At 41.3% G+C, this 23,148-nt stretch overlaps 1 protein-coding gene across 5 annotated transcripts in view; it reads right to left on the reverse strand.

Moving 5' to 3' along the window:
• The window catches only part of LOC147106249 (alanine and arginine rich domain containing protein), a 214,608-nt gene that overhangs the window by 79,056 nt on the left and 112,404 nt on the right, over nt 1-23,148 (reverse strand). For all 5 annotated transcript variants that reach the window (XM_086009196.1, XM_086009195.1, XM_086009194.1 and 2 more), the window contains 6 exons: nt 20,075-20,102; nt 17,061-17,202; nt 16,369-16,582; nt 13,093-13,276; nt 4,817-4,951; nt 2,723-3,688 (listed from right to left, as the gene is read on the reverse strand). In XM_086009196.1, the coding sequence (XP_085865322.1) occupies nt 2,723-3,688; nt 4,817-4,951; nt 13,093-13,276; nt 16,369-16,582; nt 17,061-17,202; nt 20,075-20,102 (1,669 nt within the window). The remainder of the gene's footprint in view (nt 1-2,722; nt 3,689-4,816; nt 4,952-13,092; nt 13,277-16,368; nt 16,583-17,060; nt 17,203-20,074; nt 20,103-23,148) is intronic.

A 23,148-nucleotide genomic window follows, 5' to 3' on the forward strand; every position in this document is an offset into this window, starting at 1 on the left:
CTGTGCTGTATATTCTATGTAATTCTATGTTAGAGGAGGAAGCAGCAGAGATAACTGAACAGATAGTCTCTATCTTAGTGACAAAGAGGTGCACGAGCTCTTTATATTTGGACAGGAAGGTGGAGGGGGGGCAGGGGAGAGGGGATTAAGGTAGCAGAGAAAAGAAGCCAAGGAATACCTTTGCTCTTCAGAATGATCGTAGAGTAGTGGGCAGTTTAGGTAGTAGAGAATGGGGCCTGGTCCAGATTGATCTGATTTAGACAGCTGTAGTGATGGGTTTAAAGAGTAAGGGGCTGTGAATAGTGAGGAATACAAAGAAGTGGACAAAGGTGTTTTTGTCAATGATCAAGACCATGGGAGTAGACAGGGCATGGAAGATGGGGAGGTCGAGAAGGTGGCCATGAATACGAGTAGAAGAGCTTAAATGGAGGGAGAGTTTTAAGTGGCAGTGCATTCAGAGGATAGAGGGCAAAGGGAGTCAAGATGGAGATTGAAATCACCATCGATGAGTAGTTGCTTGGCACAGAGGCTCAGGGAGAAAATTGGGGTTGGGTTGTTAGACTTCAGTAAGCGGCAAGTTGTCACCACCTGTAAGCCAAGTTTTGGTCAAAGGCAGGATATCAATACAATCAACCACAATGAGATGATGGATAGCAAGGGCCTTGTTTACAAGTGAGGGAAATGCAGAGAAGGCTGGTTATTCACCATCATTGTCCAAGGCTGCACTGGTGTGTAGGGTGAACAGGATGGGATGGAGGTTGGTGAGGGTGGGTGAGGGTGGCTGGGTGGGTGAGGGTGGCTGGGTGAGGTCAGCGAGGGAAGAGGATGGGGTCAGTTAGGGTTGCTGCTCACAAGGAGGCAGCAATGAGTGCCTCAGTGGGCCCTTTGAAGAATGAAGAATGTGGAGAGAATCCTATTTGCTTTTCTGAACTTTCTTCTCTTGTTTATCCTAAGCTACAAGCTACAAGTACGCCATCCTCCATGCTCTTCTTGCTCCCTGTATACTCAATGTGTAATCCATTTCTTTCCACAACCTCAAACGTGTGGAACTCCTCATCTCCTTCATTCTTCCCTTCTTCTTACAATTTACAGTTTAAAAAAAACCAATCACTACCTCTTAGTTCATTTGGTTTTCTCTCCTATTCTTCCCAACCTTAGTGCTGTCCTGCACCATGGCCCATTAACTAGGTCTCTGTATAATATTAAAAAATCAGTATTGATTCCATTTCTTTACTCTATAATTCAGGCTTTACAACACAACCAGAGGGCACAAATTAGTGTTAAGTAGGTTTGATATTAAATAGGTTTGAGCTCATTTACATTTAACTATGGTAAACCAATATGGTAAACTATGGCACCTATCATTTGGAAAGGCAATAAATCAAACAAGTGTCAGCTTGACTCAATGGTAGTACAGGTAGACTACCCTTTATCCGAACTTCCGAAAACCGAAACCCTCTAAAAACCGAAGGTTTTTTCGTTCAGCGTAAGTCGTGCGCACGACCCCCCGCGGACCCCCGCCAGCCCCGACCCCCGTGCGGACCCCCGCCGACCCCGACCCCCGCCGACTTACGCTGAGCGTCAGCGTAAGTCGTGCGCACGACCCCCCGCCGACCCCGACCCCCCCGCAAGTTGGTGGGGGTCGGGGTCGGCGGGGGTCCGGGTCGGCGGGGGTCCGGGCTGGCGGGGGTCCGCGGGGGGGTCAGCGGGGGTCGTGCGCACGACCCCCCGCCGACCCACCTTCCGAAATCCAAAATTCTCCGAAAACTGAAACACGGCTGGTCCCGAGGTTTTCGGATAAAGGATAGTCTACCTGTACTCTCACTTCTGAGTCACAAAGTCATGTGCTCAAGCCCCACTCCAGGATATAAGTATATAAGCCGAGGTGACACTTCAGTGCAGTGTTGAGAGAGCGCTACATTGTTGGGAGGCGCAGTCTTTCAAATGTGGTATTTACCCAGAACCCCTCTGCCTTTTCTGGTGGACATAAAACATTCCATGGCACTATTCGAACAACAGCAAGGGAGTTCTCCCTATGTCCATTCCAACATTTATCCTTCAAACAATATCACCAAAACAGATTAACTGGCCATTTATCTCATTTGCTGTTTGTATAACACAGTTGTGTGCAAATTGGCTGTTGCTTGTGGCTACATAAGTGGTGATTATTTGCTGTATAGTGCTTTGGGACATCCTGTAGCTGTAAAGCACTTTGGGACATGAAAGGTGCTCTATAAATGTAATTTCTTTCTTTGCATTTTCAGTTTGAAAGTTACCACCTTATGCAATATTATTACATTCATAATATGTAAAAAAAAAATTACTGTGGAACACAATGTTAAACTCCTATCTGGAGAGATGACACAAAAACTCATCCAGACTCTTATTCTAACTCTATTTCCCACTAGGATGCTTTTTTTGCTAGCTTTCATTCAGATTACTTGATGGAAAGTCAACAAAAATTCACCTTTGATCACAAAGTAGTAGACAATAACAGCAAAGCTAAAGGAGAATAACTAAAAATGGGTATTAGCAGAATGAGGGGGATTTTTTTTTCTAAAATAGTATATCGTCCCTTATCTATTTTATCAAAGTTTATTGTGGAATGTTTTATTTTCACTACTGTATTAACAGTAATCTACCATAATGGGTAAAAAAAAGCAAATCTGAATCAACAGAAACAAGATCTAATTAGTTATTGAAATATCAGCCACCACAGTACCTCTCTTTCTATCTTCTCATTTTCAAACTTGTAGATTTGTTCTCTTTGTTCAATGTTCTTGCTCACCAGCTCCTTATTTCTCTCTTCCACCAAACTTATCTGCCGTTCACTATCTCCTCGAAGTTTAGAAAATATGTCACTAAATCGATCCTGAACATCAGTGACCGCCTTTTCCTTCATAATACCTTTGTTTTGTGCATCTTCAAGCTGTTGCCGTAACAGCATTATTTCGCTTTGGGCTTGGGCTAATCTCTCCTGCATAGACTCCTGACGAACTGTAAATTTGCTCATCTGTTCTTTCTGCAATTGATTGGTGTGTTCTAGGTCATTTATACGAGCCTGAGATTGATTCAAGCCCCTTTGAACACTCTCTAGCATAAGATTTTTCTCAGTAAGAGAAAGTGTTGCACGGTGAAGTTCATTATCTAGGTTATTAGCCTTCGCTTCCTCTTTACTTAATTTCTGTGACAAGCTGTTATTAGTCTCACGGAGACTGGAAATTTCATAGTTCCGTTTTTCATCTGAATGGAGCCACTCATCACGTTCCCTTTGGAGAATTCGTTCAGATTCACATTTAGCTGCCTGACTTCGTTCCAGTTCCTGAAGTGCTCCGCTCAAGCGTGAACGGATAGCTTCTCTCTCAGTCTCGAGTTTTTCTTGGTTTTGTTTCTCTTGTTCAAGTTTGGAAGTCAACATTGAAGTTTCAGTCTTCAGAGTATTAAGCTGACCATTATACTGCAAAGCTGTGTGAGTTAAAGCTTCTTCATTAAATTTCAAATCCTTTTTCGTGTCATCTAGCTTTTCCTTTAATGTCTCAATCTGCTCCAGATACTTTCCCTGTTCCTCCTGATTCCGTACACGCACACGATCCAAATCAAGTTTGAGCACAGTAATTTCATCCTGCAGTGAACGATTTTGTTGCATCATATCTTTTTCATGGTCATTATCACAAAGATGAGCGAGAGCCTTCAAAACAAAGAATACTAAATTGAATAAAGGATATAATGGCAACACAAAGAGCCAATGTCAACATTACAAATGGAGTTAAGCAAACGTTTGTTTTGAGAGCAGAGAATCATCCACCCGTTTTATTTTTCTTCAGTCCATCCACTGATCTGCTGCAAGATCTCAGTCAGTACTGCTTTGTAACGGACCTCTAAAAGGTATGTAGAAACAATCAATGATGCAACCTTCTTTGACATAGTGCAACAATACATTAATATACTAGCTAGCTGATGTTTACTTACAGGATCTATATGTTCACCAGCATGTACAATCTTCAATAGATCATCTTAAACATTTAACTGATAACTTAAGAAGTTTTCCTAAAGAAATGTTGAATTGTTGAGGATATACAGATATTCTTCACAAATAATTTGCTGAAGTAAAGAACTGTTAGCAATTTATGCTATCTGGAGTTCAGGTAATAAAAATCTAAATATATACTAAACAAGTAAGCTTATCTGTTACTACACATTGGGAAACAAGTTAATAGAAACAAGTTAATAGCAAGACAAATATTAACATTTGGATGGACTCCAGTAAAATTGAACTTACAAATTACACCCAAAATTAATACATGAATGTATAGAATTGTAATTTTATGCTCCAAATGTTACATTAATATTTCTAGACTTAAATTCAGTCTTTGTAACCCAATTGTAATTGATTTGTTACAACTTAATAGGATTTTATTCTGCTACCTTTTGCTGAAATTTTCAACAAAACAATGATGAAAGCAAAATTAATCTACACTTTGAAACACTCTGCTGAAGGTAACAGCAGTTTGCTTTCTAAGGGGCAAAACTAATACTTTTTCCACTGGGTTTACAAAAGGTCAATCCATGAAGTTAAAATTGAGGCTTCTACCAAATTTGCATTTGCTGGCATGCAACACAAGATTATTTAGAGGACAGATGCTCAAGAAGTAGAACAAAAGTGACAAGATTATAATTTTTCTCACTGCTTTCAAGTTTTTCATCTGATGTAGATTCATGTTTACAAAAAAAGATTGTCCAACATTTAGCAAAATAAATTATCTTTACCAAAAACATGTTTAATTCGCAGACTGTTTTGTGCTCATTGTTTATATACCTCTACATTTTTTACAGTTTTCTTGTTTTCCTCTTCTATCTCATGCTGTCTGTGCAGATGGCTGTTGAGAATTTCTTTATGTACAGCTTGTTCCTGGTTGAACTGCCTCTGTAATTCCTTCTGTTCTTCATTAAGCTAAAGATGTTAAACAAAGTTTAATCAATGTTTTGTTAAAAAAATCTCATTACTCCAGACTTAGTAATTTAAATAGGATTCAGTATTAATCTTTTGGGGCAAGTGCCCTTTGAGCAAGCACTGAACATAAGAACATAAGAAATAGAAGCAGGAGTAGTCCATTTGGCCCTTCGAGCCTGTTCCGCCATTCAATGAGATCATGGCTGATCTTCTACCTTAACTCCACCTTCCCACACTATCCCCATATCCCTTGGTTCCCCTAGTATCCAAAAATCTATCGATCTTGGTCTTGAATATACTCAACGACTCAGCATCCACAGCTCTTTAGGGTAGAGAATTCCAAAGATTCACAACCCTTTGAGTGAAGAAATTTCTCCTCATCTCAGTTCTAAACGGCCGACCCCTTAATCTGAAACTGTGATAGACTCTAGGCTCCCCAGCCAGGAGAAATATCCTCCCAGCATCTACCCTGTCAAGCAGCTAGAATTGTATACGTTTCAATGAGATCACCGCTCATTCTTCTAAACTCTAGGGAATATAGGCCTAGTATACTCAACCTCTCTATAGGATAATCCTCCCATCCCATGAATCAGTCTAGTGAACCTTTGTTGCACTCCGTCCAAGGCAAGTACATCCTTCCTTGCGTAAGGAGACCAAAACTGTACACAGTACGCCAGGTGTTGTCTCACCAGGGCCCTATATAATTGCAGTTCTTTACTCTTATACTCCAATCTTTTTGTAATAAAAGCTAACATACCATTTGTTTTCCTAATTGCTTGCTGTTCTTGCATGTTAACTTTGTGATTCGTGTACAAGGACACCCAAGGCCCTCTGAATACCAACATGTCCCAATTTCTCACCATTAAAAAAATATTCTGCTTTTCTATTTTTCCTACCAAAGTGAATAACTTCACATTTCTCCACATTATATTCCATCTGCCATGTTCTTGCCCACTCACTCAACCTGCCTATATCCCTTTGCAGCCTCTTTGCGTCCTCCCCACAGCTTACTTTCCCACCTAGCTTTGTATCGTCAACCAACTTGGGTACATTACTCTGTCATTGATATAGATTGTAAATAGCTGAGGCCCAAGCACTGATCCTTGCGGTACTCAACTAGTTTCAGCCTGCCAACCCAAAAATGACCTGTTTATTCTTACTCTCTGTTTTCAGTCTGTTAACCAATCCTCAATCCATGCTAATCCTAATATTACCTTCAATCCCATGAGCCCTAATTTTGTGTAATAACTTGTGTGGCAGCTTATCAAATGCTTTTTGAAAATCCAAATACACTACATCCACTGGTTCCTCCTTATCTACCCTGCTAGTTACAACCTCAAAATAACTAACAGATTTCTCAAACACGATTTCCCTTTCATAAATCCGTGTTAACTCTGCCCAATCATATGATTTTCTAAGTGCCCTGTTACCACATCCCTAATAGCTTCTAGTATTTTCCCTACTACTGTCAGGCTAACTGGTCTATAGTTCCCCGTTTTCTCTCCCTCCTTTCTTGAATAGCGGGGTTACATTTCCGACCTTCCAATCTGCAGGGACCGTTCTAGAATCTAGGGAATTCTGGAAGATCAAAACCAATGCATCTGGGAAATACAGCCAGAGCCAAGTCCGTGACACCACGGGTGGCTCAGCTGTACAGGGGATTTGATAGTTAGGGGACCAGACAGGCATTTCTGTGGCCGCAGACGTGACTCCAGGATGGTATGTTAACTTCCTGGTGCCAGGATTAAGGATGTCTCTGAGCGGATGCAGTACATTCTAAGGGGGGAGGGTGAACAGCCAGAGGTCGTGGTCCATATTGGTACCAACGACATAGGTAGAAAGAGGGATGAGGTCCTGCAGGCAGATTTTAGGGAGGAAAGTGATTAAAAAGCAGGATTACTCCCGGTGCCACACGCGGGTGAGGATAAAGCAGATGAATGCCTGGCTGGAGAGATGGTGCAAGAAGGAGGGCTTCAGATTCCTGGGAAATTGGGGCCGGTTCTGGGGGAGGTGGGACCTGTACAGTACAGACGGATTGCACCTCAACAGGGCCGGAACCAATATCCTCACGGGGAGGTTTGCTAGTGCTGTTGGGGAGGGTTTAAACTAATTTAGCAGGAGGATGGGCACCAGGATGTAACATTATAAAGGGGAAATAAAGCACTCAAAGGATTGGGAGAGGCAGAGAGCACTAAAGTAAGAAATGGTAAGTTATTAGGTGGGGTCCAACTAAGAGAGAATACAGGATGGTCTAAGATGGGTTTACAGTGTATGTATGTGAATGCACGGAGCATAGTAAATAAGGTATGTGAGCTACAGGCACAAATAGCCACATGGGAATATGATGTTGTGGAAATAACTGAGACCAGGCTCAAAAAATGGCAGAAGTGGGTATTAAATATTCCTGGTTATAAGGAGTGAAGGAAAGATAGGAGGTGGTGTGGCAGTATTGGTTAAGGAGAATGTTACAGTGCTGGAGAGGGAGGATGTCCTGGAGGGGTCAAGGACAGAATCTACATGGCTAAAGTTAAGAAATAATAGAGGTGCCATTACACTACTAGGTGTATTCTATAGACCACCAAAATAGTGGGAAAGATATGCAGGAGCAAATTTGCAGTGAAATCACAGAGAGGTACAAGAACTATATAGTAATAATGGGGGACTTCAACTATCCTAGTATAGACTGGAATCGTAATAGTGTAAAGGGCAGAGAAGGGGAACAATTTCTGAAGTGTGTTCAGGAGAACTTTCTTGATCAGTATGTTTCCGGCCTGATGAGGGAGGAGGCATTGCTGGATCTGGTTCTGGGGAAATGTCAAGTAGTGCAAGTGTCAGTAGGCGAACATTTAGGGAGCAGTGATCATTGTATCATAAGTTTTAGATTAGCTATGGAAAAGGACAGGGAGCAATCTAGAGTAAAAATGTTTAACTGGGGGAAGGCCAATTTCAGTGGGATGAGAATGGATCTGGCCCGGGTAAGCTGGAATCAAAGATTGGCAGGCAAAACTGTAATGGAACATTGGGCTGCCTTTAAAGAGGAAATAGTTCAGGTACAGTTGAGGTATATTCCCACTAGGGGGAAAGGCAGGGCAACTAAAGTCAGGGCTCCCTGGATGATGAAACAGATAGAGAATATGATGAAGCAGAAAAAGAGTGCGTATGACAGATGTCAGGTTGCAAATACATCTGAGAATCAGGCTATATATAGAAAGGTCAAAGGTGAAGTGAAAAAGAAAATAAGAGGGGTAAAGAGGGTATAAGAATAGAATGACAGCCAGCATAAAAGGGTAATCCAAAAGTCTTTTATAGGCATATAAATAGTAAAAGGGTCGTAAGAGGAGGGGTGGGGCTGATTCTCTGCCACAGAGGGCGGTGGAGGCCAGTTCATTAAATATATTCAAGAAAGAGTTGGATATATTTCTTAAGGCTAAAGGGATCAAGGGATATGGGGAGAAGGCAGGGACAGGGTACTGAATTTGGATGATCAGCCATGATCTCATTGAATGGCGGAGCAGGCTCGAGGGGCCGAATGGCCTACTCCTGCTCCTATCTTCTATGTTTCTATGATTAGGGACCAAAAAGGAGACCTATGCATAGAGGCAGAGATTATGGCTGAGGTACTAAATGAGTACTTTGCATCTGTCTTCACCAAGAGGATGCAGCCATTGACATAGTGAAGGAGGTGGTAGTGGAGACGTGTGATAGGATAAAAATTGATAAAGAGGTATTAGAAAGGCCGGCTGTACATAAAGTAGATAATTCACCAGGAGCAGATGGGATGCATCCTAGGATGCTGAGGGAATTGAGGGAGGAAATTGCGGCGGTATTGGCCATAATATTCTAATCCTCCTTAGTTACGGGGGTGGTGCCTGAGGACTGGAGAAATGCAAATGTTACACCATTGTTCAAAAAAGGGTGTAAAGATAAACCCAGCAACTGCAGTCCAGTCAATTTATCCTCAGTAGTGGGGAAGCTTTTAGAAACAGTAATCAGGGACAAAATTAACAGTCACTTGGAAAGGTGTGGATTAATTAAGGAAAGCCAGCACGGATTTGTTAAAGGCAAATCGTGTTTAACCAAGTTGATCGAGTTTTTTGATGAGGTAATTGAGAGGGTTGATGAGGGTAATGCGGTTGACAGTGTACATGGACTTCCAAAAGGCGTTCGACAAAGTGCCACATAATCGGCTTGCCAGCAAAGTTCATGGAATAAAAGGGACAGTGGCAGCATGGATATGAAATTGGCTAAGTGACAGGAAACAGAGGCCTAGAAATTGAGTTTTGGCGCTGCCAGGGCTTTAGCGCCGGAAGTTAGTGCCGGAGCTAAGTCGCGCTGGTCGGGCCCAAAATTCACTGGTTCTGCGCCCAAACGGCTGCCGGCGCTGCTGAAAGCTGTTAGCGCCTGAAAACTGGCGCTATGCGCTGAATTTCGGCGCTATTCCGGCGCTGCGGCGCCCGCTGCGGTGCGGCAGGTTCGGGAAGTGCAGGCCTCCTCCTTCCCTTAAGGAGGAGCTGCCTGCACCCGGCCGCGGCCCGCGATAATCTTATTAAAAATGAGCCCGGCACCTCGGACAAGTGCCGGGCTTGCTTCTGTTCCGGGGGGGGGGGGGTGGGGGGGGGAAGTCCGGGGAGGGAGCTGCGGCCAGGCGGGCGGCGGGAAAGCGGCCGGCCGCCGCGGGGCCTTTAATGCGCCGGCGCAAACTTGTGCAAGGCACCTCTGCCAGAACGTTGCTTGCGGCTGCCACGGGCGAGGCGGCCGCAAGTCAATTTCGGCGCTGGGGCTGGGTTACCACAGCAACCGGGACGCTGCGCACACCGATGACGTCATCGGTGCCGGCGCAGCGCTACCGGTCTACCGCGGCGGAAGGGCCCCAGGCAATTTAGGCGCCGGCGCCAATTGCAGCGCTAGGCCCTCTAGCGCCGCAAAATCGGCGCTAAGGGCACTGAATTTCTAGGCCAGAGAGTAGTGGTGAACGGTTGTTTTTTGGACTGGAGGAAGGTATACAGTGGTGTTCCCTAGGGGTCGGTTCTATGACCACTGCTTTTCTTGATATATATTAATGACTTGGACATGGGTGTACAGGGCACAATTTCAAAATGTGCAGATGGCACCAAACTTGGAAGCATAGTTACAGTGAGGAGGAGAGTGATAGACTTCAGGAAGACAGACAGGCTGGTGAAATGGGCTGACAAGTGGCAGATTAAATTTAACGCAGAAACGTATGAAGTGGTACATTTTCGTAGAAAGAATGGGGAGAGGACATATAAACTAAATGGTACAATCCTGAAGGGGGTGCACGAACAGAGAGACCTGGGGGGTATGTGTGCACAAATCGTTGAAGGTGGCAGGGCAGGTTGAGAAAGCAGTTAAAAAGGCTTACTGGATCCTGGGCTTCATAAATAGAGGTATAGAGTACAAAAGTGTGGAAATTATTATGAACCTGTATAAAACACTGGTTCAGCCCCAACTGGAGTACTGTGTCCAATTCTGGGCACCGCACTTTAGGAAGGATGTGAAGGCCTTAGAGAGGGTGCAGAAAAGATTTACAAGAATGATTCCAGGAATGAGGGACTTCAGTTACGTTGACAGACTGAAGAAGCTGGGGTTGTTCTCCTTGGAGCAGAGAAGATTGAGAGGAGATTTGATAGAGGTGTTCAAAATCATGAAGAGAGAGAAACTGTTCCGTTTGGCAGAAGGGTCGAGAATCAGAGGACACAGATTTAAGGTGATTGGCAAAAGAACCAAAGGCGATGCAAGAAAAAACTTTTTTACTCAGCGAGTGGTTAAGATCTGGAATGCACTTCCTGAAAGGGTGGTGGAGGTAGACTCAATCTTATCTTTCAAAAGGGAGTTGGATAAGTATCTGAAGGAAAAAAAATTGCAGGGCTATGGGGAAAGGGTGGGGTGTGGGACTAGCAGAGAGTTGGCACGGGCTCAACAGGCTGAATGACCTTCTTCCATGCTGTAATCATTCTATAATTCTAGCTCCTCATACTTTCTCAGCAGAACCTCATTCCTAGTTCCACCTATGTTGTTGGTTCCTACTTGTACCACAACAATTGGGTCCTCCCCCTCCCACTCCAAGTTCTTCTGCAGCCATGAGGTGATATCCTTAACACAGGCAGACAACACAGCCATCAGAACTCCCATCGCGGCTGCAGACAACAGTATTTGTCCCACTGACTATATTGTCCACTACCACTTCAACAGTCCTTTTCACTTTCTGCGCCCCCCAACTTGAACGACCTCCTGCACCACAATGCCGTGGTTAGTTTGCTCATCCACCCTGCAGCCTTTGCCCTCTTCCACACAATCAGCAAGAATCTTGTACCTGTTGGATAAGGGCATAGGCCGAGGCTCCTGCAGCACTGCAACTGGGGTCCCCTTACCTACCTGATTCGCAGTCACACTCTCCTGTCCCTGACCAGTAACCAGACCTGTACCACTACCTAAACTAAGGGGGTGTAGCTGTCTTCTGGATCAATGTGTCCACGTAACTCTCCCTCTTCCCTGATGTCCTGCAATGCCTGCACCTCAGATTTCAGCTCAACAACTATGAGCTGAAGTTGCACGAGATGCAGAGATTGCTGCAGATGTGGTTGTCCAGGATCAGGATGCTCTCCACAATCTCACACATGCTGCAGTTGCAGCACGCCTCCTGCAGTGCCATCTCTATCTAACCTTGTTTTATTTAATTAATTAAAAGTTTATATATTTAATCAATTAAGCTTAACTAATTACTTGATCTAGTTTAAGTTATAGGTAGATTAAATTAAATATTTACCTGTAACATAAACCACTACAAGTATTGGAGGCAAAAAGCAGCACCTCCTTCCCACGCTCACCAAATTCCCAACTTTTACACTCTGTTTATGATGTACTCCATTTATGACCACTCTGTGCGCCAGCAGATACAAGTTTTGCTTAGTTGAATGCTTTTACCTGCCACAATTAATGAGTAACATATCAATGACTATTTTAAATTTTCCACAATTAAACCTAATCAAATCTCAAGATCAAATAATATAGGCCCCCATTACTGTGCAATCTTCGCATTTCTATGCATTACCCAAGTAGCAGTCAATGAATAGCAGTCAATGTTCAAACCCTAGGATTTAATTAATTGCATTTACATAGTACCTTTAACATAGAAATATATAGAAGAAGATATGACACTTCACAGGAGAGGGCCCACCAGTGTACCTCATGGTTGCCTTTCACCATTCCCTGCCTCAATAGTGTACATGCTCCCTTCACCTCATCATCACTGCAAGAGATTTAGGAAACGCTGCTGGAAGGCAGGGATATCCAGGCTCCCTCATTCTCGATAATTGGTTCATTAATATATATAAGTAATTAGTTTCAAGGCATGTGGGAAGCTAAAATAGTTTCATCACCTCAAATAGGATTCTCTGAATATGTCTTAATGTAACAGCAAGAATAGGAGAGCAGTGCTTGTTTATCGAGGAAGTGAAACGACTTGGAGGGAGATTCCAACACATGCTGAACAGCAATTGAGAGGGGTGGGAGTAAGCAGCCTGCCTTAAGCTGTGTAACAGCTAATGCAAGCCCTGATTTCAGGAAAAAAAACCAATTTCTTCAATTATCTATTAAATTATTTATCTTTTAAAGCAATGGTCATTTTTAAATAAATAGCGATCATACAAGGAGGTGTAGGAGACATAGGCATGGAGCTAGGAGATGGCAATGTACTTAAGGCCCTTAGCGAAGAAAGGAAGGTTAGACAGGACAGTAGTTGGATTAAGAATTTTTTTTGAATGAGAGCAGAGAAGGGAGATGATGAAGGCGGTTTTGAGAGGGAGACACTTAGAATGTCGGAAAGCATAGTGTCCAGGAAAGATAGTTGAGTGGGTGGAAGGGGATCGAGGGAGTAAAAAGTGGTACCATATCTAGGGTTTGTGTAAAATACATTAGCTGAAGCATATTTTGAAAAATTATAAAATAATAAAATGTTAGAGGGCCCATTTATAAGAATTATTATTTTTAGTACTAGTGAGAAGAGAATAGAATTTCATTTTCATATGTATGTAAGTCTTTTGCACCTTTAAATGTTTTTCCATCGGGACAAAATTTAGGAGTTTTATTAGCTCACATCATTACTACGAAACAAGAATGACAACCTGTTCTATATTGCTGATCAAGGATTTCCTTTCTGTCTCCATGCTTCTTATTATCAGTTCCAATTCTTGTTTTGCTTTCATCTCCTTACAGTATTGCAACTCCTTTTTCTGGAGTTGTTCATGGCTCTTTTCATACAACATTTCTGCAATCTTCCGTTTCTCCTCCTCTTGTTTCATACTAAATCTTTATTAAAAAAAGAGACATTAATGGTCATAAGATAAAAGCACCATGATGTACAATAATACCCATACAAGTTGCAAATTCTCCAAATTCCATCACATTTATTTGCGTGCGTTATACTGTGAATATTATCAGGAGTTTTTCAAATTAAGCTTTTTCTTGAGCTTTCTGTCCCACATCCCACTTTGCTTTTACATACCACTCCTCTGCAAGGGCAACCAAAAAACCTCAAAAACCATGTTATTTCACAAAACTACATTTTACAAACACTGGAGAATACTGTGGCCTTATTAATGAGCCAAGATAACAGGTCAGTTTCTCCTCTATACTTCGGTTTGATCGATACCCAGGTTCATTACCGGGCCAGCCTGTTTTTTTTCTTCTTTGTAACTCTCAGACTTCTTTTATGTACATGAGATTCAATTGCTTTTTGACAAGGCTTGACATCAGATATTAAAATAATCTGTTTATTATTTTATATCTATTTCAATGTTATTTGTTAAATGATTTTGTTACGATTATGGATATAAATGATAATTACCAGGCTTATGTTTTAGAATGTTACAATAAAGGAAAGAAGGAACAATCTTTCATTTACACAGCACCTTCTCATGCTCTCAGGATGTCCCGCAGTGCTCCACAACCAGTGAAGCATTTTTGAAGTGCATTGTGGTTATGTAGGCAAACAAGACTGTCAGTTTGCACATAGCAAAATATCAAACAGCAAATGAGACAAAAGACCAGGTAAAACTATTGGCCAGGACAAGTAATTGAACTACTGTTCTTAACACAAACTGGCAGGTTGCTGTTGCAAAATTTAATCGGGACAAAAAACGTGTGGTGATCCATTGCGACAGATCTTCACCCAAATTTCCAATTATATGCCCACTTTAGACCCAAAAAATCAAATATCATCAGTTGGAAAAGCTAGTCCAAGATGTGTAGATAGTTGAGAATGTCACAGTTTCTACATGAATTAAGTAACAGACTATTGGCTCATGTGTTTATAGATGGAAAACATTGCTTGAAGAGCAGATTACGACTAGCCTTGATTTTAAGTAGCACTAAGGAGTTTTAGCTGTTTAGTTGACATGACTCCCAGAACATAGTCTAAATAATGGCCCAGAAATTCGGGTCTCCACGGGCGAGTACGCACGGGGTGCTCACCCGTAGGCCTGATGGAAGTGCTGGTTTCCTGCACGCACTGCGCGGGAAACCAGCACTTCCGTTCCTCTGAAAGCGGGGTTCAGAGGTTGAACGCGTGCGCAGGGGAGGCAGCGCGTGCGCATCAAACTTACATTAAAAAAAAAAATTTTTTTACAGGTTTTTCCGTGAGGGTAAGTCTCCAGAATTTAGAAGTGTAAAAAGCAGGCGTAAGGCCTGCTTTTTACAAGGTAAGTGGTGAATTAATTAAAATTAAAACATTTTTTTCCACAGGTTTATTATTTTTAAATACTTTAAAGCAAGGTAAGTTTATTTTTAGCCCCGTTAGAATATAAAATTATTTTTTTCAAAAATTTAAATTATTGTTTAAAATAGTTATTTCATGTAATTTATAGTTTATTTGAAAAATGTGATTTGAAAAAAATAAATATTTGAAGGTTTAGTGCTATTTTGGGGCCGTAGTATTTATAAGTCTTGACAGCACTTCCTGTCAAGACTTATGAATGGAGCATTCCCTGCTCCGATTGGCTCCCCATGGCCCACGTGATCCCAGGGGACACATCGAACTAACTGCGCCCCTGGGATACGCAAGCACTGCGCGCCAGCAGGTGGACCAGGCCCCGGATCGGAATTCCACGGGGCCCTACAGCTCAACTGCCGGCACGCAAGTTAAGTGCAGGTTGGGGGCTTGCACCCGCGGGAAGCCTCCGACCCGAATTTCTGGGCCATTAATATCTCTCCAAAGAAAGATCCAATACCCCAAGATGAAATATAGCCTTTGTGGATCTGTTCTAAAATAATGCTAAATGGGAGAAGAGCCCAAGGTGTACAGTAGATGTTAGGCTTGGCTCAATAATAGCATTCTCGCCTGAGTCAGAAAACCATGGGCTTAAGCCCCAACCCATAGACTTGAGAACATAATCTAGGCTGACATTTCAGTGCAGTACTGAGGGATGGTGCTCTGTTCGAGGCAAAAGATCTCGTGGCACTATTCGAAGAGCAGGTGAGTTCTTCAGTATTCTGGCTGACATTTATCACTGAACTATCCCTAAAACAGATTAGCTGATCATTTGTCTCACTGCTATGTGCAAATTGCATGAAATGTTTTGAAAGGCCCTATATAAATGCAAGTGCTTTCATAGATTAAAAAGCATCTTGAACACGTCCTCACTCTCAGTGAGTTACTTTTCACAGGGCGAATATGCATCAGAAAATCGTGGCGTTTTCTGTCCATTGAAATTAATGGATGGGAAACTGTGGGGCTTCCTATGCACATTTGCTGGTATGAAGTACTTTCTGGGGTGGGGGGTGAGGATTCTTAAATATCTACCTTTATATTACATTTTGTTTGATAACACTTCTGTGAAGCGCCTTGGGACGTTTTACTACATTAAAGGTGCTATATAAATACAAGTTGTTGTTAAGAGAGCTACAACTAAACTAATAGTGATTATCTACCTGTTAATCTCAGAGGAGGAAAAATTGAGTGAGCCATATCCTACCTTGAAATGCAGCTTCTTCCAAAAGACAGGAAAAAAAAAGTAACTATAGTATGGAGCAACTATTTTTCCAGCCGATGAGCTTTTATAATTAATGATAAATCTAGCACTGACTAGTTAAGGAAAGTGACTAGTTAAGGAAAGTGAAGATGAAATCCATTGCGGATGCAGATTTATATGAAATCAAAGAGAATGTGAAAGATATCAGCTGTATTTAGTAAGTATTGACAACAGTACTCACACTGAATGATCCTTTACAAGCCCACTAGAAGATGACCATGGCACTAATTTAAAGGGTTAATGTTTCTACATTTCATACTTTTGTCACAGCCATTGATGGAATGATTTTGGAAATATATGAAAATTTAGTACAGGTCCATCAGAAATGGAAAATTATATTTATATTTAAAAATAGTATAAACCAGAACATACTTGACACTGTTAAAGTCAGTATCCCTCTCCATTCTCTGGCACTCCAATGTGGATTTCATTTCTCTAGTTTTCTCCAGTGCTTGATGGAGCTCTTTGCGCTCATTCTCTAAATATTTCACTTTTTCTGAAAGCAAGGCATAACGCTTCTTTTCTCGTTCAACTGCTCGTTCATACTCATGAACCATATTTTGGATTTTCAGTAAACTTACTGAGTCTGTCATTGGAAAAGTTTCATATTAAAAAAATAAAAGCAACTGTCTGACTAAGTAATTCATTTTGATAGAATGTACAGTTGATTAAAAAAGTACAATTAACAAATTCATACCATGCACAATACATTGCATTATTGGTTACTCATGGATAGGTTACAGAATTAAAATGTGAAAACGGGTTTGAGTTTCATTACATGAACAGACTTTTTTGTTCACAACTTTCTTGCATTCTTATTACATACTTGTGATATTAATTTTTCAGTTACAATAAAAATTCCACAGTATAGTTCAAAATTGAAGCTGGCAAGATATATTCTTACTGGCTTATTGTAAACATTCTTCATAATTACAGGAAAAAAGAAACAAAACAGAGAACTAACATCTGCCGGCTTTGCATACAATACTGAAACAAACAGTGCAATTCACCAAATGAAAGTAAAAGGGAAAAAAAAAGAATGATTCTGGATTGACTTTTCTTACCTATTGCCTCTGCACCAAGCTGCGTAATTAACAATGGAGTATTCCTGTAAGTAGAACCAGGGGATTCTGATCCATCTGTCGCAGTATCAGAGGACTGTGTGAGATCGTCCAGGTCATCAGAAATATTTACTGGTCTAGTGAACTAAAAACAGGCAAATTGAAAATATGGAATTGCCAACACAACAATAAAGTGTTCTAATAAGTGTAATAAAAATAGAAAATGTTGGAAACACTTAGCAGGTCAGGCAGCATCTGTAAAGAGAGAAACAGAGTTAACATTTCAGGTCAATGACCTTTCATCAGAACTGGAAGATGTTAGAGATGAACAGCTTTTAAGCAAGCGTAGACCCAGGGAAAAGGGGAGACAGGAAAAAAACAAAAGTGGAGGGCAAGAGTGATTAAATTACAAAAGTGATATTTGCGCAAGGCAACATGAGATGATAATGTGACAAGTACAGAAACTTGTCTCATTATTTCTATACTTATCTCATTATCACCTCATTTTGTTTAAAAGTTGTTTATCTCTCATCAGAACTGGAAGATGTTAAAGGTCATTGACCTGAAACATCAACTCCGAATTCCAAATTCAATCTCTAACTTGTGCTGAGTTAGTCAGCGAACTGCCATTCCAACGTGACTTGCTTGCTTCAGCAGAGAAAGGGAAAGGGAGAAATGGAAAACCCGGAGGAGGGAAAAACAATTCAATAGGTAAGGTCTCATTAGTCAACAGTCTCATTGGTCAACAGTATCAAATGAGGGTGACTAACAGAAGAAACTTGGATCTTTCAAACGTTAGTCTGTAATCATTCTTAAAGGAGTCAGCTTGGTTCAGTCACCGCACTCTCGCCAGAGTCAAAAAGTTGTGGATTTATGCCCCACTCCAGGACTGGAGCACATACTGAGGTGCCATCTTTCAGATGAGAGTTTAAACCAAGACTTCATCTGCCGATTCAGTTGGGCACAAAAGATCCCATGGCACTATTTGAAGAACAGAGGCATTCTCCTGGCATACTAGCCAATCCCTCAACCAACACCATCAAAAACAGATTAACTAGTCATTTATCTCTGGGGGATTTGCTGTGCCTACATGACAACAGTGATCACACATCAAAATAATTAATTGGCTATGAAGTGCTTTGGGATGTCTTGAGAACATGAAAGGTGTTATATAAATATAAGTTTTTTCAACAACAACAACTTGCATTTATATGTGTCCTTAATGTAGTAAAATATTCCAAGGCACTTCACAGGAGCGTAATCAGACAAAAATTGACACCGAGCCAAAGAAAGAGACATTAGGACAGGTGGTCAAAGAGGTAGGTTTTAAGCAGTGTTTTAAAGGAGGAGCAGAGAGGTGGAGAGGCGAAGAGGTTTGGGGAAGGAATTCCAGAGCTTAGGGCCTAAACACTTGGGAGTACTGTGTACCGTTCTGGTCGGCATATTATAAGAATAGAGGCACTGGAGAGGGTGCAAAAAAGATTTACAAGGATGATACCAGAAATGCGAGGTTATACCACTCCGGAAAGAATGAACAGGCTGGGTCTCTTTTCTCCTGAAAAGAGAAGGCTGAGGGGTGACCTAATAGAGGTCTTTAAAATTTAAAATTAAGGTTTTGACAGAGTAGATAGAGTGTTTCCACTTGTGGGGAACAGCAAAACTAGAAGCCACCAATAGAAAGAAAAAAAGACTTGTATTTTTATAGCGCCTTTCACATCCACCGGACATCTCAAAGCGCTTTACAGCCAATGAAGTACTTTTGGAGTGTAGTCACTGTTGTAATGTAGGAAATGCGGCAGTCAATTTGCACACAGCAAGCTCTCACAAACAGCAATGTGATAATGACCAGATAATCTGTTTTTGTTATGTTGATTGAGGGATAAATATTGGCCAGGACACCGGGGATAACTCCCCTGCTCTTCTTCAAAATAGTGCCATGGGATCTTTTACCGAGAAATCAAATAGGGAATTCAGAAGAAACGTCCATACCCAGAGAGTGGTGAGAATGTGGAACTTGCTACCACAGGGAGTGGTTGAGGCGAATAGTATAGGTGCATTTAAGGGGAGCATAGATAAGCATAAGAGGGAGAAGGGAAGAGAGGGTTATGCTGATAGAGTTAGATGACGAAGGCTGGGAGGTGGTTTGAGTGGAGTATAAACGCCGGCATGGACTGATTAGGTCGAATGGCCTGTTTCTGTGCTGTATATTCTATGTAGACGGGTTAAAGCACAGCTGCCAATGGTGGGGCGAAAGAAATGGGGGATGCATAAGGAAGCCAGAGTTGGAGCAACGCAGAATTCCTGGAGGCTTGTAGGCTGGGAGGAGGTTACAGAGATAGGGAGGGAAGAGGCACAGAGGGATTTGAACACAAGGATATTTGTTAAGTATGTAGAATTAAATGATACACCTTATGTACCAATGCACCACTGTTTAACAACTTTAAATGCATTAATTACTCACAGCAATACAAATTTCTTATAGGTGATTAGATCAAGATCCAATAGAACATATATTGTACTACAGAAGAATGATTAAAAAATGAACATTTGAGTTAGGGTGCATTTACACACCAGCTTTAGTGTTTTAGCAAAGTTGTTTCCACTTCACTAACATTCAAATTGGAATTATTTAAGCAATCCGACTCCCACTGGCAGTTACAAATTGAAAGTGAAACTCTCAACAACTGGGAATTTCAAACCTGAACTATAGATTTTTTGGCCAAAATGTAAACATGTTTTTCAACAGTTCAGGTTGCAAACTCTTCTTTCCCATCACAGGCTACCTTGTAATGTTATGACATCAGAGGACCCTAAAACCAGCTTCAGAAAGAGAGGGAGAATGAGTTTGAAAGGGTTGATGTAAATCAGTTCTTCAAGCCCACTATAAACTCCGACAGCAATTCACACAGTTCAATCAGTAAATGCACACTTAATTAACTGATGTATATACAATTTGTGGCGAGTTTCTGCAAATGTAAATTAAGTATATTCTTTCGTTCACAGGATAGATAGATTACCTTTTTACTTGCAGATGACTTGAAAGGTCTGAAAAAGATATTGAAAAAACAATGACAACATTAAAATTGCGGGTAACAAAGTTTAAAAGGGAAACTGTTTTGCCAAAAGATATTGCAAGTTATTTTGTTCATAATTTGGCATACTGTGTTAATAAGATTTCTTCTAATGTGTCAGCCATGGCTCAGTGGTAGCACCCTCCGAGTCAGAAGGTTGTGGGTTCAAGTCCCACTCGAGACTTGAGCACAAAAAATCTAGGCTATATAAATGCAAGTCTTTCTTTTTCTAAGAAAATTCACACTATTTAAATAAAAAGGACTCAAAATCCCTTTCTTTCTTGAATGCCAAAAGCAAGAGTCACCCTGCGATTTCCCACAAATTACAAACTAATAAAATAAACAAATTCAAACAATTGAAATATGCAACTTCTGCAAATAGATTTCATCAGTGGCAATGAAGTAAAATCAACCATTTATAATGCACATGGAATTATAACCCTTTAACATATCTGAGGCAACTATCAAGCCACATAACTGGTATAAATCTTCCAATGCATTGTTAATCCAGCTGTGCACAATTGTGTTACAGAATGGCTCAAGCTAATAATGAAAATCTTGTTTCAGTGACGAAGCATGCAGTGGAGTGTCACAACACTTTTGGTGGGTGAGGAAGAGCCCCAATAAAGCAGAGGAGGCAACAAGTATGGGAGTATGCCACCCAAAAATGATTACCATCTTATGGACTAAAAGGATCTGGCAGGAAATGGGGGGGAAAAAAAAAAATCACAATTTAAGGAAGAGCACCAAGGCAAGGGGTTAAATTTTAAATTGCTTTTGTTCCATTTAGAATTAAAAGTTCAGTAATAGCTTCTAATCAACAGATGTAAATAATTTTTTGAACCAAGGTCAATTTGGTTCACTAATTTAAAATGCTGTTAAGATGCATCAATGTAAATCACAAGGATTTCCCGAGTTCAACAAACTATTGGCTCATCAGTCTTGAATCTCTGGAACTGTACATCAAATAAATCCCAGTAGGCACACGTTATTATCCTTCTGATTACATTGTGAAAAACCTGGTACGTTAAAACTTGCATATATATATTAATTTAGATATTTTTTAATTGCATTATGAATAATGTCTATATGCTTCATTGAAAATCTCAACTTCAGAAATAATTAAGAGAATCAATGGGGATTGTTCTACTTCAGGAGATTCTTCTGAATTCTACTAAATGGTCAAATAGGACTCCATAATGTATGGCTTAGGTTATATGCATTTCATTTCACTTCCAGTCGACATGCCTATATTAAGGATGTTATGAGAAGAAACTACTGAATTCACTTCACTAGTAATGAGGACTTTGTCAAAATGGAAATAATTTTTGGCAAAAAGGCTAATTAATACAACATGTGCCCTCGAACCCTTATTTCTCACTAACTACTGTCCCACTTCCACTATCCCTTTCCTTTTCAAGGTTCTTGAATGTGTTGTCCTAGATCTGTGCCCACCTTTCCTGCAACGCTCCGTTTATTCCCTCCAATCAGGCTGCCGCCCCTCCCACATAATCAAAACAGCTCTTACCAAAGTCAAGAATGACATTCTGTGTCACTGTGACCATCATGGTGCATTATAGTCCCACCTCACACTCCTTGACTTCTCTGCAGCATTTGAAAAAGTTGATCACATGATCCTTCTCCTAAGCCTCTCCTGCATGGTTCAGTCTTGCTTGGTTCCACTCTTGCCTATCCAATCATAGCCAGAATTTTTCTAGCAATGGCTTCTGTTCCCACTCTAACAGTCACTTCCAGAATCCCCCAAAGTTCTACCCTTGGCCCATCCTCTTTCCCGTCTACATGCTGCCCCATGGCGCTATCATCTGAAGCAATGGGGTTAGCTTCCATATATATGCTGATGAGATAACAGCCATCTTTACTTCTTCACTTCTCCCAACCTCTCCATTGCCTGTGCTGTCAGACTGCTCATCTAACATCCTCCATGTAAACAATGGAAAGACCAAAGCCAGCATCTTCAGCCCCAGCACAAACTACATGCCCCTCCTGGGTACAGACTCAGGTTGAAATAGGCTATAGCAACCGTAGCATCTTGTTCGGCGCCCAGCTTCTGACCTAATTTCCTGTCCAGTACAAAAAACGGCCAGCTAATTCCACCTCTAACATCACTGCTTCCACCTCTACCTCAGCCCACTGCCACCGAAACACTCATTTATACCTGGTCCACCTCTAGATTTGATTACTCTAATGCTCTCCTGACTAGCCTCCTACAAACTTCAGCTCACCCAAAACACTGCTCCCCATATTGTATCCCGCATCATGTTACACTCACCCAGAACACCATTTCCGCTGACCTAAATTGATTTCACTTCCCTCAACGCCTCAAATTTAAAATTTGTATCTTTCTATTCAAATACCTCCATGTCCTCTTCGCCCCTCCCTATCTTAAACCTTTGCCAGCCTTACAATTACTCCCCCTTCCATGTACAATGCAATCCTCTTGTGCATCCTCCTTTCTTCACCCCACCACTGGTGGTAGTTCCTTCAGCCACCATAGTCTTGCTCTCTGGAATTACCTCCCTAAACCCCTCTGCCTGCCGTCCCACCTTCCTCACCTCCTTTAAGACGCTTCTCAAAAATGTCATTGACTAACCTTTTGGTTACCCTTCCTAATATCTCCTTTTTTGGCTTGGTGCCCATTTTCCTTATGCCTCTGAAGCACTTTAGGATGTTTTTCTACTTTAAAAAAGGTACAATATAAATGCAAGATAATATTACTCCTTGTATTTGTGCTGATATTGCACTTTAGTATTTGCTAAAATTCTTCTGTGCTTCATTTTTCTACTCAATTATAAATAAATGTTCTAATTGCTGACAAAATTCTAGTTTGTGTGCTAATATCCACCGATGTGAACAGCGTGTGCAATGTATCAATTCATTAAATATATTCAAGAAGGAGTTAGATAAATTTCTTAAGGCTAAAGGGATCAAGGGATATGGAGAGAAGGCAGGGACAGGGTACTGAATTTGGATGATCAGCCATGATCTCACTGAATGGCGGA

The sequence above is a fragment of the Somniosus microcephalus genome, chromosome 16 (genome assembly GCF_052327205.1).
Source record: "Somniosus microcephalus isolate GS21.2 chromosome 16, FLI_Smic_1.0, whole genome shotgun sequence".
Classification (NCBI taxonomy): Eukaryota; Metazoa; Chordata; class Chondrichthyes; order Squaliformes; family Somniosidae; genus Somniosus; species Somniosus microcephalus.